The sequence below is a fragment of the Malaya genurostris genome, chromosome 3, assembly GCF_030247185.1.
Source record: "Malaya genurostris strain Urasoe2022 chromosome 3, Malgen_1.1, whole genome shotgun sequence".
Lineage (NCBI taxonomy): Eukaryota > Metazoa > Arthropoda > Insecta > Diptera > Culicidae > Malaya > Malaya genurostris.
The window spans coordinates 193,456,403-193,471,982 of record NC_080572.1 but is presented as its reverse complement, the minus strand read 5'-3'; the positions used below and the strand labels follow the sequence as shown (position 1 = coordinate 193,471,982).

Below are 15,580 nucleotides of genomic sequence, written 5' to 3'. Positions count from 1 at the left end.
GGATGTGAGTAGAGATTTCATTCGTGTGATGTCCAGACTCATGTCCAATCACTACACGTTAGATGCACATCTCCTTCGAATTGGACTTTCCGAGACTAATCATTGTGCTTGCGGCGAAGGTTACCGCGATATTGACCATGTTGTTTGGACATGCGTGGAGTTTCGTGATGTCAGATCTCAACTAATAAATTCCTTGCGTACCCAAGGTAGACTATCCAATGTCCCAGTTCGCGACATTCTTGCTTGTCGTGACCTTCCATACATGAAACTTCTTTATCATTTCATTAAATCCATTGGAGTTCCAATTTAAATTTTATTTTATGTTAAACTGTTTTCTCTTCCATGAGTTCAACCAATAGCCAACTATAGGATATTGAATATAAGTGGTGAACTGATACAAACAATCCTGAAATAGTTATAAGATCATGTACAAAATAAATGTATTTTATTTAATGTAATTAAAATAGCAACTCGCTTGATAAAAACAGTGTTTAGATTAACTAATGAGTACCAACATACTAATATGATATTCGAAATGTATTAGGTTTAAACTACTATGTATTGTGGATGCCACGGCGAAGAAAAACTTATGTATATTGCCTATGAAATAAACGTATTTATGAAAAAAAAAAAAAACATTATTTTTGCTACATTCCATCGGAATTTTGGTCATCAATTTATGATAGCATTTTCAGTTGTATAACATAACCAGAAATAGTTCAAAATTAAAGTCTAAGAAATAATAAAACCTGTTTTAATCCACCTAGTGGTGTAATGATGCCTTTCCCATATCAATCATACCATCATATATAATACTGTGGTATTCTTCAATATAATTTTCTTCGATTCTTGAAGGAATAACCGAGATCGGTTTGTTTGACCGTCTACTGATAAAAACTATCAATTGGAGAAGATATGAGGTTGATTTAGAAAACTGTTTTACGGTTTTTCGCCTTTTTCAGTAATGGTATAAAATTTTTAACGCACTTCACCCTATATTTCCGGATCCGGATGAAATTCAGGAATTACGTATGGAACTACAGGACCTTTCATTTGAATCTAAGTTTGTAAAAATCGGTTCAGCCATCTCCGAGAAAAGTTAGTGTACACAGACATTTTGTGTACTCAACGAACTGAGTCTAATGGTATATGACACTCGGCGATCCGGGCCTCGGTTAAAAAGTCGGTTTTCACAGTGATTGCATAACCTCTATATGAGAAAGGCAAAAACGTCAACAAGTTTTTGCCTTTCTCTATAGAAAGGTATTAGAATTGCTGGAAAAACCGACTTTCGAACGGAGCCTCGGAGACCCATAGTGTTATATACCATTCGACTCAGTTCGTCGAGATCGGAAAATGTCTGTGTGTGTGTGTGTATGTGTGTGTATGTATGTGCACTTTTCGAAGATATTTGAACGCGCTCTATTTTCTCAGAGATGGCTGATCCGATTTTAACAAACTTGGGCTCGTTTGAAAGCTACTGTCGGGCCGTTGATCAAGTTCGAAGATCAAATGGTTGTGACTTTTGGTTCCAAATATATGATGGTATAAGTGACGTAACCGACAAAACACGTTGATTTTTACCGCTCTTATATATAAGGGTGCCAACATTTTGGGATCACCTCTATTTTCGTTAAGTTCTAGTGCTCAAAAGTTTAAGCACCTCGAAAAAAGCCTTCATGCAAAATTTGACCTAAATCGGACATGCTTAACGGGTGCTGCCCGGTGGTAAAGGTTTGACAATTTTCGATCTTGAAAAAGCACCATAGGGGGGAGTACATGAAATTTCCAAAATCGAAATTTTTTTTTGATGCCGGAACTCTTAAAACTGCATAAAACATCGAAATTTAGTGTCCTCTCAAAAAATAAAGTCCCAAAAAGTCGCCTTTTTCAAAAATTTTTTTTTTCGAGATGACACTAAATCTCGACGTTTCATGCAATTCTAAGCCTTTTGGCATCAAAAATTTTTTTTCGATTTCGAAAATTTCATGTACTCCCCCCTATGGTGATTTTTCAAGATATATGAAAATTCCACTAAGTGGACTAAGAAGGCTTTTTTAGATTAGCATCACTGATTACAAATAGGCAACGCAAATGTCAAGCACTAATTTGGAAAAATGATGCTGACTGTGTGACATAAACACTGAAGCATGCTTTTGTGAGCTACTCGAATCAATCTGAATCAATTAGTTTCGAAATTAGTATCCGAAATTATTTAATAAAATTATGAAATACATTTTCATGAGACTGTTATGAAAGAAGAGAAAGGCATTATCACACCACTAGGTGGATTAAGAAGGGTTTTTTTGTTTGTGAACGCCGGCTCATTCACATTTTATATTTCTGGTAGATGGAAGATTTCAATCTAAGTTTCTCGGTGATTTGAGGGAGATTTATATGATTCAAATCACAATCCATTCGATGTAACTTGAAAGTTTATACATATAACTCAATCAATCAGTAGATTACTATTGTTGAATTTCGCGCCAGCTCGAACAAATGTTGACAGCACCCTCTTAGATTTCAAAAAAACTTGCTGTACATAAAGATTTTTCAACCAAAAAAACACTTTGCATACTTCGTTTTTCCAAAAATGATCTAGACTGTCTTTTGAAAAGGGCCAATCTTTATTTACCATTTCTTTTTCAAATGCCTGTAGTCGAAAACTGACAAATTCTACAAAAAAAAAAGTTGCATGAGTATTTTATTCCACGTTTCGACTTTGACTCATCAGTGCGTAGCGGTTTATGTTGAGTCGTCAGGTCGCGCTAGCAATTAATCTAAAACTGCTACGCACCGATGAGTCAAAGTCGAAACGTAAAATAAATCATAATGGGTATAGGTGCCTAGCATAAATTTAGGGGTAAAATATTTTTCCCCTCGCAATTATCCGTTGTATGATTGTTTTTACATAATTAGTTTGGTTTTTGAATAAAAGTATTAAAAAAATCCCAATCGACTCCTACACTGAAAAAATCGATTTTGAAAATTTGAAAACCATTTTTGATTTAGATGAAATTTTGTTAATAGATGAGGGATCATGTTCCCTAACAACAGCCAAAAATTCAATTTGTGCACTTTTAAGGAAAAAAAAAGTTATTTGGGAAAAACTTTTCCTTGCCCAAACTGTGTTTTGTCAGTGTAACTTCGGAATTCCTGTCCAAAATTCTGATACATGAATTCAACATCAGAATTCTGGAAAAAAAGTTTCAGATCCGAACTTTGAACCAGAATTTTGAAACTGGCTTCTGAACCAAAATTTAAATCTGTTTCAGAATTTACTTTCTAAATTCAGTTTCCGAATTAAATTCCTACATGCAAAGTAAACTTAAGTCCTACATACAGTTTCAGAATTCAGGTTCAGAATTCAGAACCCTCATACTGGAGTTGAACTCGGAACTTGGGTTCTGGAACTATATTGGAATTCAGTTCCTTAATTCAGGTTGGGAATTCAATTTCAGTATTCAGAACTAAAATTAAATTCAAAACTCAAAGTACTCAACATCTGATAAATTTCACAAATCGGTTCTTTTTAGAACCATTGAAATATTCCCAAAGATCTAAGCAAAGTTTCCCACCTCTGAGTATGCTAATCTTCGAAATAACAACTTATTTCTTGTATTGTTTTTATCTCATTTGTACAGCGTTATGTTTATCGTAAATAAGTCGTACTTTAGTATGAATGCACCGTTATAATTCTTCAGCCCGGGTTGGCGATTCAATGCATATGGCACTGGTTTCACAAGCCAGTTGTCATATGTTTGAGCCTCGACCTGTAAGGATTCTTAGTGTCAGTAGGATCGTAAAACCTCCTGTCATGCAACCGTTATGTACGCTATGAATCTTTACTTTTATTTTCATTACAATTCTGGAAGCGAAGTTGTTGAACTTTCTATATCCGCACAATCAAGTAACTAATACAAACGATTATTGATATCCGGAAGTGTGAACGAAGCATGTCAGTTTTAGTCGTGTTCACGTTGTCCAGTTATGTCTCTGACATTACCCGCCCACCTTTTTTTATAAACTGGATTGAGATACCTGACGTGCGATTGAACATTTCGAACGATTTTAACGACGCACCAATATAAAAGACTTCTGAAAATTAAATTGACGAAAACGCATGGTAAAGTTCGATATTGAAATTTCTTTTTCGATAGCTGGCACCATCAACCAGAAGAGATTTCAAGAGAAGCCCGCTATGCAGAGATGGCATTTCACTAGAGTGATACACCAGAGCGTAGGTTTCAATTAAACACTGCGGATACATTTTTTCTGCTCCACACAAAGAGGAAAGCGCACTTCTTCTCGGTGTCCAGACAGACAGACTTTGAGTGCGTGCTTGTGTTGAAAGAAGATGGTGCGAGAGAATAACATTCTCTTCGCACGAATCGCTCTCACGTGCTCTCGCCTAAATACACCCAAGTGATCACTGGCGCGTGATGGTGAGCGAACACTTCTGTGAACTTCAATTAATAGAGAGTAGATCTGGCCTTGTTATAAAAAAATTGCAATGAAAACTGAAAATTTAACGATAAATTGTTTTATTTTGCTGATTTTGCGTATCCAACGCTTCTTCTACGCAAACCATACACCACAGTGCTCACCGGTGTGTACACCTCTGTGAAAGTATCTGCATCCACCTCAGAGAATTTATTAGCTAATGCTCTAGCACTTTGGTGCGATTCAGTGGAAGAGGTAAAAGGAAATAAACAAACGCACTCATGATGCGTGCACACTTCATACAACAGTGGTGTATATATGTGAAAGAGAAGAGCTCTCGTTGAAGTTGGCAGTGCGAGGGGAGAAATTTTGTTTACTCTTCGTCACACAGAGGAGATGGACATATCTGCCGCTATGCCCTCCCTATACCTTTAGTTGATCTGGGCAGCCAGCTGTCGAGGTAAATACTATTAATTTATTAAACAAACAAGTGTTTTCCTACTATTTATTCAACATATCGATCTATGTTATCTCTGTTATGAATATTATAGTATGATTCAATTTATAATCTTGAAATACAAGCAATAACACGGAAGAAGAAAAAAAAATACCAAATAGAACTTGTCGAAAAATGATGATAGAATATTTTTGAAAAAAAAACATGAAATTCATTTATTGAACGAAAAGTTAGTTTAGTAAAATAATGTAATCAGATGTGAAACGTTGAAAGAATCTGATAACTGAAGGAAAAAAAAACTCCTACAATTGTCCTGTCTTCTACGAAATGAAAGCAGGAACCCAGTTAATTTTTTTTTGCGGCTTCCACACGGTCTCTAGGCTGGTCCTGTCCGGAGGAAGATAAAAGATACTATCAATATCCTGGTAGACTCCAGCCGATCATGGGAAGTATAACTACATCCTTACAGAATGAAAATAAAAGTTCAGAAATCGATCCAGAGTCGCATGGGATTACCCGCCTACCAATTGTACGCCACGGGAGTTTTTGAAGGATAGTACACGGAGGAGTTAAGTCAATTCGTAAAATGTAACACAATGTAAAATGTGTTTCAGCTGACCCGCACGGTTGCAAACTGCATCAGTCTTGTACAAATAACCGAATATCTGTGAACTACTCTTTCGACCCCCGCAGAAATAAAAGTTCCCATCAATTATGTGAAAGTAAACACTCAGCCAAAGAGGCGGTTTCACTATGCGGTTATCTCTGTAATGTTGTGCACCCGACCGACACACACAAGCACACATATACATCCATACATACACGCTCAGATGGTTCCAATCAATCTTACCCCACCGTGTGCATGAATTTTGCATCGATCCTGTTTCCCACTACGGAACGGACCGGATTTGAACGAGCAATCATTGTATGTACTTACCTCAGGAGACTCCCGACGTTGGATCGGTAGGTGGGTGGAGGCGACGCCGTGCTGCGCATTCTTCCAGATTGACGATCTCTATCCAGTAGAAGAAGCCTGCAATGAAGAGAGATATCGGTACTTGAGCACGGAGCTTTTAGGAGCATCAAGAGGACGTATTACAAGTGGCATTAATTCATAAAATGTAAATCGTTTCTGGGGTGTGGTAAGAAAGTGAGCGAACATCGGAACTAACAAGGCCGATGATGATTTCAGGAGCTTGTTCCGGAGGCACCGGAACATGCGTGGCGATGTCACATCATGAGCGGCAGGGAGTGACAGGTGGGCAAAAGTTTTCCCATGGGCCCGCGTTGACATAATTAAGATAAATGTGATGTACAAATGTTAATTTAAATAATTAGCATACAGCAGCCGAGCTAAGCGTTAATCTTGATAGGACGGTGAACGGAGGCTTCCCGTTCTCTCCGGAAGTAACAAATCACACATGTATCACTTCCCATCAGGACACGGCCCCGGTTTGTACGGGTAAACTTCGTCATACCATCATCGCTCGTTAGCTTTATAGTGGTCCGACCGTGACAGGACATTACTAGGACCCGGCTAGCTTTGCAGCATACAATAATGAGCATGGCTCGACTGGAAAATGGCTATCATTCGGCGATTGTGTGCGCATTGCAAATGCTCTCGAAAGTCCTGTTTGTCTAAATCTCATTTGTGAAATTGTTTTAGTTACTAATTGAATCATTCAGATTGGTTGAGCTACCGTGGGTGTAATCATTTTGCGCTAATTGTGCTTCGGAGGACAAGCCTTTTGCGGTATACGACAATGATATATTTGACGTACTGAGTTCAGACACAGATGTGTCAACTGTTTTATTTTTGCCTTTCTCATATAGAAAGGCTATACAATCACTGAGAAAACCGACTTATGAACCGAGGCCCGTAGGGCCGAATATCATATACCATTCGATCCACATTCGATCCACCGCCTAGCACACAGCGTGCTTTGTTCAATTTTGTATAGCGTGCAGGGTTGCCATATTTAAATCTATAATAACTTGACATAGCTGTTTACAAAGATGGTGGTTTTTACCATAGAAAGTTTTTGATTTTATTCAAGTTTGTAAAAAAATCTTGACAGAATCTTCTAGTGATGTTTTTGAAAACATAAGTAATATGAGTAAGGCATCATTACACCACTAGGTGAATTAATAAAGGTTTTTGTTTAAAAATATCCACAACCCGATTGATACTAAGCAATTATCGTATTGGATCAATTTAATTATTGAGAACTGAAGTAATATTCATGTTTTTGAGAATAATTTTAATTTGTCCATTCGTTTGTATGGTTAATCCGTTTGGATGATTTATCCGTTAACAACTAACGAACTACTGAGTAATTCCAGAAATGGATAACAAATTACTTCAAAAAGGGTTTGAATACTTCAAACGTTTTTAGTGAAAATTCTGACATGTAGCCTTGCGACAGGATATATTCCAAAAGCATGGCGTGAAGTAATTGTTAAATTTATTCCCAAAGGTGGCCGTGAAACTTATGAGGAAGCTAAGAGTTTTAGACCCATAAGTCTTAGCTCCTTTCTCCTCAAGACTTTAGAACGCTTAGTCGATCACTTTATAAGGGACGCCAGCTTGCGCGAGCATCCGCTTCATAAATTGCAACACGCATACCAGCGTGGAAAATCCACTACCACCTTACTACACGATGTAGTTTATAATATCGAAAAAGCTTTTTCACAAAAACAGGCTTGCTTGGGAGTTTTCTTAGATATAGAAGGCGCATTTGACAACGTGTCTTTCGATTCAATTCTAGATGCCGCGCGTGGTCATGGAGTGCCTACATCTATGATAAATTGGATCCACACAATGCTTGGAAATCGACTATTATCTTCATCACTGGGACAGGCAGAGTTGAGAAGACAAAGTGTTTGTGGTTGTCCCCAAGGTGGCTACGGCTTCGTCGATGTTTATCATATATTAATCACGAGTATTTGTATTAATACTCTGTTTGATTTAATGCAGCAAGCTCTTTGTACTGTTGAACAATGGTGTCTTCAAATCGAGTTATCAGTAAATCCAAACAAAACGTCAGTGGTACTCTTCACTCATCGTAGGATTACAAACGGAGTCCGTCCGTTGAGGCTATTTGGCTCTGACGTTGTGGCAAGGGATCAAGTTAAGTATGTAGGGGTAATTCTTGACTCAAAACCGAATTGGTCTAGTCACATTGATTCCAGAATAAAGAAAGCTTACATGACTTTTGGGCAATGCAGACGAACTTTTGGTAAAACATGGGGACTCAAACCTAAATACATCCATTGGATCTGTACTACTATCATTCGTCCAATTTTGGCTTATGGATGTCTTGTATGGTGGCAGAAAGGGGAGGTTGCTTTAATCCTGTCAAAGCTAAACCATCTTCAAGGGATGGTTTTGATGGCAATGACTGGAGCTTTCTCGACTACTCCTACTGCTGCTTTAGAGGCACTTTTGAACATCCCACCATTAAACATGTTTCTTAAGCAAGAAGCAATGTTTGCTACATACCGTATTCACACTACGGGATTCTGGAATAGAAATCCTATAGACCGTGAAACTAGTCACACCCTGCTGTGGCCTAAACTAATAAATTTAGATGAGTATATTTTCGCTCCTAGTGATCTTACGCTTTCATGAAATTTCCCTTCTAAAACTTTTAACGTTACATTTCCTCACCGTGGAGAATGGCTATCTGACTGAAATATATATAACTTGTTACACTGAAGGTTCCTTGATGGAGAGTCAAGCCGGTGCAGGTGTCTATTGCCGCGAAATGAGGCTAGAACAATCTCACTCACTTTCTGCACCGTGTTTCAAGCTGAACTCTTTGCGATTATCTGTGGAGTACAGGCAGCTCTCCAACGGGGTGTCTGTGGCAAACGAATCTATTTCTGCTCGGACAGCCAGGCAGCTCTTAAAGCACTTGGTGCAAATGAAACCAGGTCTAGTCCTGTAATCGCTTGTCGAACTCAAATTGAAGAACTCAGCACATTAAATGCTGTAAACCTCTTATTGGTACCCGGTCATTCTGGTATTACTGGAAATGAATTGGCTGACGAATTGGCTAGAACTGGAGCAGAGACCAGTTTTGTCGGTCCTGAACCAGCTTTACCGTTACCAATTAGCTGGATAAAACACAAGATTCGATCTTGGACAGTTTCAACGCATGCCAGTCATTGGCGAAACCTAGAAAGTTATGCCCAAACAAAGGCATTTTTACCAGACTTAAATTTGAAAACTTCTAAGAATCTATTACATTTCTCTAAGCAAAATTGTAGTATTCTGGTCAGAGCGCTGACTGGGCATTGTAAGCTAAACTATCACATGGCTACTATTCAGCTTGCTGAATATTATTCGTGTGACCTTTGTGAATCCGATTACGGAACTTCATATCATTTGATATGCAACTGCCCAGCATTAACGCAACTACGCATGAGAGTTTTTGCCTTCCCGTACATGAATGAACATTGTTTCAGGATACCTAAGCTAAGGGATATCCTACAATTCCTTGTCCAATGTGACAAAGAGCTCTAGGTCGTGACGGTGGAAATTCTTGGTTTCCTAGGAAATCTCGAGTCGACCCTGCGATTTAATTGAGCTGTTTCTGAAATCCCCCATCCCACACATCCTTCCTTCTTTTCCTATCCTCTCCCATCAAGAAATGATGTTAAACCCGGCAAGGCACAAATCTCCGAATTATTTGGGGAACGTGCCATCTGAGCCATTTTGTTCTGATCCTGATCCGATAACAACTAACGAACCACTGAGTAATTCCAGAAATGAATAACAAATAATTAGACTCAACACGAGTTATAGGAAATCAAGAGAGCACTCTAAATGAAAAAAACGTGCTTAATCCATCTAGCAGTGAGATGATACCGTTTTTATCAAACCGCATGTGTTTTTTGCATGAATACTCTTCGGTGTTTTAGTTCTTATGACATCATTTTAATGACCGTCGTTCGAGGCGGCAATTAGAGATTTTAATAACTCATTACTCTGTAATGTCGAAACTGCAAGTCGGATCGAATTTGAATCTAAACGTGTGACAATCGATTGAACATTCCATGAGATGTCGTAGTAAGTTTAATTTTAGGGTTTACGGTTATACAGGGTTATTTTTTAAGAGCTTGAGAACTTTTTTAAACAATAAAACGCATAAAATTTGCAAAATCTCATCGGTTCTTTATTTTAAACGTTAGATTGGTACATGACATTTACTTTTTGAAGATAATTTCATTTAAATGTTGACCGCGGCTGCGTCTTAGGTGGTCCATTCGGAAAGTCCAATTTTGGGCAACTTTTTCGAGCATTTCGGCCGGAATAGCCCGAATTTCTTCGGAAATGTTGTCTTCCAAAGCTGGAATAGTTACTGGCTTATTTCTGTAGACTTTAGACTTGACGTAGCCCCACAAAAAATAGTCTAAAGGCGTCAAATCGCATGATCTTGGTGGCCAACTTACCGGTCCATTTCTTGAGATGAATTGTTCTCCGAAGTTTTCCCTCAAAATGGCCATAGAATCGCGAGCTGTGTGGCATGTAGCGCCATCTTGTTGAAACCACATGTCAACCAAGTTCAGTTCTTCCATTTTTGGCAACAAAAAGTTTGTTAGCATCGAACGATAGCGATCGCCATTCACTGTAACGTTGCGTCCAACAGCATCTTTGAAAAAATACGGTCCAATGATTCCACCAGCGTACAAACCACACCAAACAGTGCATTTTTCGGGATGCATGGGCAGTTCTTGAACGGCTTCTGGTTGCTCTTCACTCCAAATGCGGCAATTTTGCTTATTTACGTAGCCATTCAACCAGAAATGAGCCTCATCGCTGAACAAAATTTGTCGATAAAAAAGCGGATTTTCTGCCAACTTTTCTAGGGCCCATTCACTGATTTGCAAGCGTTGCTCGTTAGTAAGTCTATTCATGATGAAATGTCAGAGCATACTGAGCAAATAATAATGCATGAAAATCATAACCTCAAAAAATCTGAGCAAATACTAATGCATGAAAATCCTAACCTCAAAAAAATCACCTTTTATAAGGTACTACCAGAACCGGAACCAGCATAACCGAAAACGATTCGTATGGCCATAAATTAATATGACGAATAAATTGTAATAGTTTTAAGTTCAACTTTACAGCTTTTTAGGATTGTCATCCTGTAATTGCAGAATCGGAAGTTAGAATTGGATAAAATTCATTAATTTTGTATGGGACCATAAGTTTATTTTAATTTGAATTTTTGTTTATGAAATTCGATTTGGTTTTTTTGGAGAAAACGATTGAGCTTTGAGAAACGATTCGATACTGGAACCGGAATTCGAAAATCGGTGTAGCCGAAGTCAGTTAAATTCACCATAGAAGTTGTATAGTTTACATTTGATACAAAATGTTCGAAAAATCAGTGCAGACATATTTGATAAATCGTTGTGCGAATTAAACTTCCGCATCGAAAACTGAATACCGCTGAAACTGAAATAAGTCTATTTGGTTACCGACTATCCAAATCTGCGAAACCCGATAAACCTGATTAATTTATGTGAAATGGACATTTTTATACCAACCGCCCTGTATCTCCTAAACCGTAGATGTATTTGGAGCAAGATGTTTTTTAGGATCTCAAAACTTTTCATTTGAATTTAATCTAACGTAATTCAGGAACCTTGTTTGGGAGCGTACGACTTATCATATGAATCTGAGTTTGTAGAAAACGGTTGAGTCATCTCCGAAAAAAAATTTAGTGAAATTATTTGTCACACACGCATTTGAGGATCTCGACGAACTGATTCGAATTGTATATGGGTGTTATGTTCTTCCAGCATTTATTACTGTAAGTAGTTTAAATCAATATAATTATGGAATTGCCTTCAAATGGAAAATGCTACAATCATCTGGTTTACATATGTCATATTCGAACGATTAAGTTGCCAAAAACGAACCGTGCTAAAATCGGTCCAAGGTGAAATGTCATGAAAAGCATTGTACACACTTCGAAACGATCGTATGTAACAGTATAAAAAATCGTGTTTCACACACACGCATACACACACACATGTTGTGGTAATGGCTTTCTTTTGCTATTCAAGCAGTTCCATTATAACATACTTTTTCCACTAGGATAATATCTGACTAGAATATTGAATAGTTTTTTACATAAACTCATTACACATATTTGTGAAAAAAAACAAACTCATTCCAGTTTTCGAGTAGCTTCCAAAGGCGTGATTCAAGCCGTACGTCACCTATTCAACAACTTCTCCGAAACCAAAAGTATCAACAACAATACATTTGAACTTTCTGAAAAAAATGTGCACACGCAAAACCCAGTGATCGCAAAACAACCAAAATGCTGATTGGTTAAAATTTTCTACAACTAATCGATTGTTGTTTTAGCTAAACTGTCACTTATAGTGTTAGCAGTTTAGCAATGACGTCCAGCAAAGACACGCACTACAAACGAGTTAATGTTGAGGAATGACATACACCCTAAATGGAAAATGGAACGTTTCAATGAAGTTTCACTCGTGCAACTGAGCAATGACACACTTCCAGCAAAGTTACCTGTATGCTTGGAGCAAAGTTACTGCATGTCTCAGTTGTTTCAACCAACTATTCAGTTATTTTAACTTAAGACGCCTATTGCAATACATATTTTTTTACTGTTAGTCTCTTCGGAGGCAGCTAAACGTTCACAATTTAAACAACGAAATGCTGCCTAAGAAGCCACTTATAGCTTTAGCATTAAACTCATATATGATGTAGAAATGCAACAATAGATTATAGTTCCCAAGATGAAATTAATCAGCAAAATTTTTTACAGAGCAATCAGAAATATTTACTTCACCTGCAGGATGGCTCGCTGGAAGAGCATTTCTAATTCCGATTTCAACAATGTAGCTGATAAGCCTAATGCTAGAGATGCACTTTCAGGAAAATAAAAATGCTATAGTTTCACTTCAGGAGCAATTTTCAAACGTTAAGCGTAGCGTTAACTTCATTGACATGCACTGTCCAAAAGATCATTACTCGTAGATGAAATTAAAACATTTATGCTGTAGAAATATCTATTCAGTAATTATTGTAAGTATTGCATAAGTATTGTTGAAGTCTCTTAAATACCGGGTGAATTTGAAATGGTAAGACGTAAGCAATTATTCAGTTAATCACACGAAATATTCTGGAGTTCACAATACTGCCGATATATAAATTACAATGAAAACGATTTTTTTATATTGGGAGTACAAATCAATTCGGTCCTTTTTCGTGGGGTAAAAATTCATTTGTTTCAAAATAAAAAATCAAAGATTGATTAAAGTATCGTCCATCGCTATTAACTACTTTGCACGCCTTTCAGGCAATTCTCGAATTCCATCTCAAAAAAATGTCTCGTCTTTTGATGTGATCCAAGTTTGAAACCAACTTTCGATTTCGGCGAAAGAAGTAAACCGATTACCAGCAAGATTGTGCTGCATTCGCCGAAACAACCAGTAATCGAAATGGGTAATGTCAGGAGAAAACGGCGGGTGCGGAAAAATGTCCCATTTGAGCATTTCCAAATATTTTTTCACGACTTTCTCGACATGAGACCGAGCGTTGTCATGCAGGAGAATAACGTTATCATGTCCGGCCGTTGTTATCGTGATCAGAGCTAATAAAAGTCATTTTCATTGACTAAAAATAGACGAAAATGACAAGAAAAATAATGTCACTCTCACAGTCGCTTGCAAACTGTGAGAACAAAATCCATGTCCAGTCAATGACATAAGCGGAACAGTAGTTTCAAAATTGTGTTCTTTCTATCATTTGCCCTTTCAGTAATTTGCTGTTTTCAGTGAATATCCCATAGTATCCCAGTGTCGGTATTCAACCGAAGCTTCGAGAATCGAAAACGACAGAAACAGGTTTCATAATGACTTTTACCAGTTGGCGCTCGAATTTGTAGTAGTTTTGGTTTCCAAAAAGGTTCTGGGATATGATTGTCCTATTTTAGTCACTCTTTATAGCCAAGCGTCACAGATTTTCAATACATCGATGAAAGAATGAGAATTAAAATTCTGTTGATGCTCCCTGCAGACGCTAGTGTCGTCTTGTCATAAAGGAAAGAGTGACTTTGACAATTATACTCTCTCATTTTTTCAATGAGAAACGAAAATGCTTCGTCTCTCTTCGTTTGTACTGGTGTCGGTCATTCACGAATGAGACAGTAAAATATTGAAAATGAGATTGTTGGAATGGTTTGTTTCATTGAGAATGCGTGTCAATTTTAAGCTCTGATCGTAATGCATGGCTCAAACGTAGTCAACTGTAGTCTATCACACAACACCCGTTTGGTCACACCAGATGCACAACATGACCTTCGAACCATTAATATTCGGCTTTGGTGTTAATTCTGTGGTCGATGGCTACAATGGACCGGGCAAAGCGTAGTATTTTTTCTTCTTGGGGTTTTAATAGAATATACATTTTTCATTTCCAGTAACAATTCGAAGTATAAAGCCCTTTCTTTATTACCTTTCAATCAGCTGCTCGCAAGTAGAATGTCTTTTAATGTCTCGCCTTTTAATGTCTCTCGGTTTCAGTTCATAAGGCACCCAGCTGCCTTGCTTTTGAATCATTCCCATGGATTTTGATTGTACAGAAACTGCTTGTTGAGTCACTCGGATTTTCAACGAGTTACGCCTCCAACTGTTGTCTTCGATTTTTTTTTGTGGTTGTCTAGAACGAGGCCTGTCTGCAACACTGAAATCTCCATTCTTGAAACGTCGGAACCATTCCCTACATGATTTATCAGTTGGAGCATTATCTTCAAAAACATCCACAAGCATTTGATGCATTTCAGTTGCAGTTTTCGTCCAATGAAAACAGAAAAATAAAACTTCCCGCAAATGCTGCATGGTTAATACAAAATTGAAAATAATTAACACAGTGTAAAACAGATTAATGACAGATGTCTAGTCTCTTGAAACGACATCATGGATAGCCGCCAGAGCCATTTTTGAAACGGATTGGATTTTTCCAAAAGAAAGCTAGAAGTACTTTTTAAACAGTAACAAATGACATTCAGTGTTCAAGTGAGAAACGTAGACTAACTAGGTTTTATAACGAACTTCAGAACGATTTGTTAATAAATAACTATGCCTTTCGTGCGTTATTCGATGGATGTGACGTTCTTTTATGAAACCAAATTTTAAACAACGTATTATTTTTTACGAAGTAAATTTCAAACAACTTAAACTTTCGTTGCTTTCCTATGTTACTTCCTAAAAAGAGTTTTCAGAATAACATGACAATATTCGTATCGTGTATTTTTGAAGTTGATTCGACGAATAGTTATCGGAAAACGACGTTTGGGCTCGTATTAATCCGAGATGTCGACTTCCGCCTACGCATTATTTCTTGAAAATTCTTACAAGTTGATATTTCCGGATTTTAATTTTAAACTCTTTTCAAATAATATGGATTGTTAAGTAAAGTCTTGATATAATATTAAGAATTCGAACTTCTATTTTAACAGACTTCGCAAGTAATTAATAGCGTAGAGGACTATTGAATGGCTAGTGCTACGATGCTACTGACACTAAGAATCCATACGACAATTGGATTCAAAGATCTTTGTCCTATGCATTGACCTGCAGACCCGGGCAAAACTGGAATGCGAAACAATCTCAAACATGATTTTTCCG

General features: G+C 37.5%; 1 protein-coding gene across 4 annotated transcripts in view; it reads right to left on the bottom strand.

Moving 5' to 3' along the window:
* Positions 1 to 15,580, bottom strand: part of LOC131436051 (uncharacterized) — a 413,969-nt gene that overhangs the window by 22,708 nt on the left and 375,681 nt on the right. For all 4 annotated transcript variants that reach the window (XM_058604495.1, XM_058604496.1, XM_058604494.1 and 1 more), the window contains one exon: positions 5,838 to 5,933. In XM_058604495.1, coding sequence (XP_058460478.1) covers positions 5,838 to 5,933 — 96 coding nt within the window. The remainder of the gene's footprint in view (positions 1 to 5,837; positions 5,934 to 15,580) is intronic.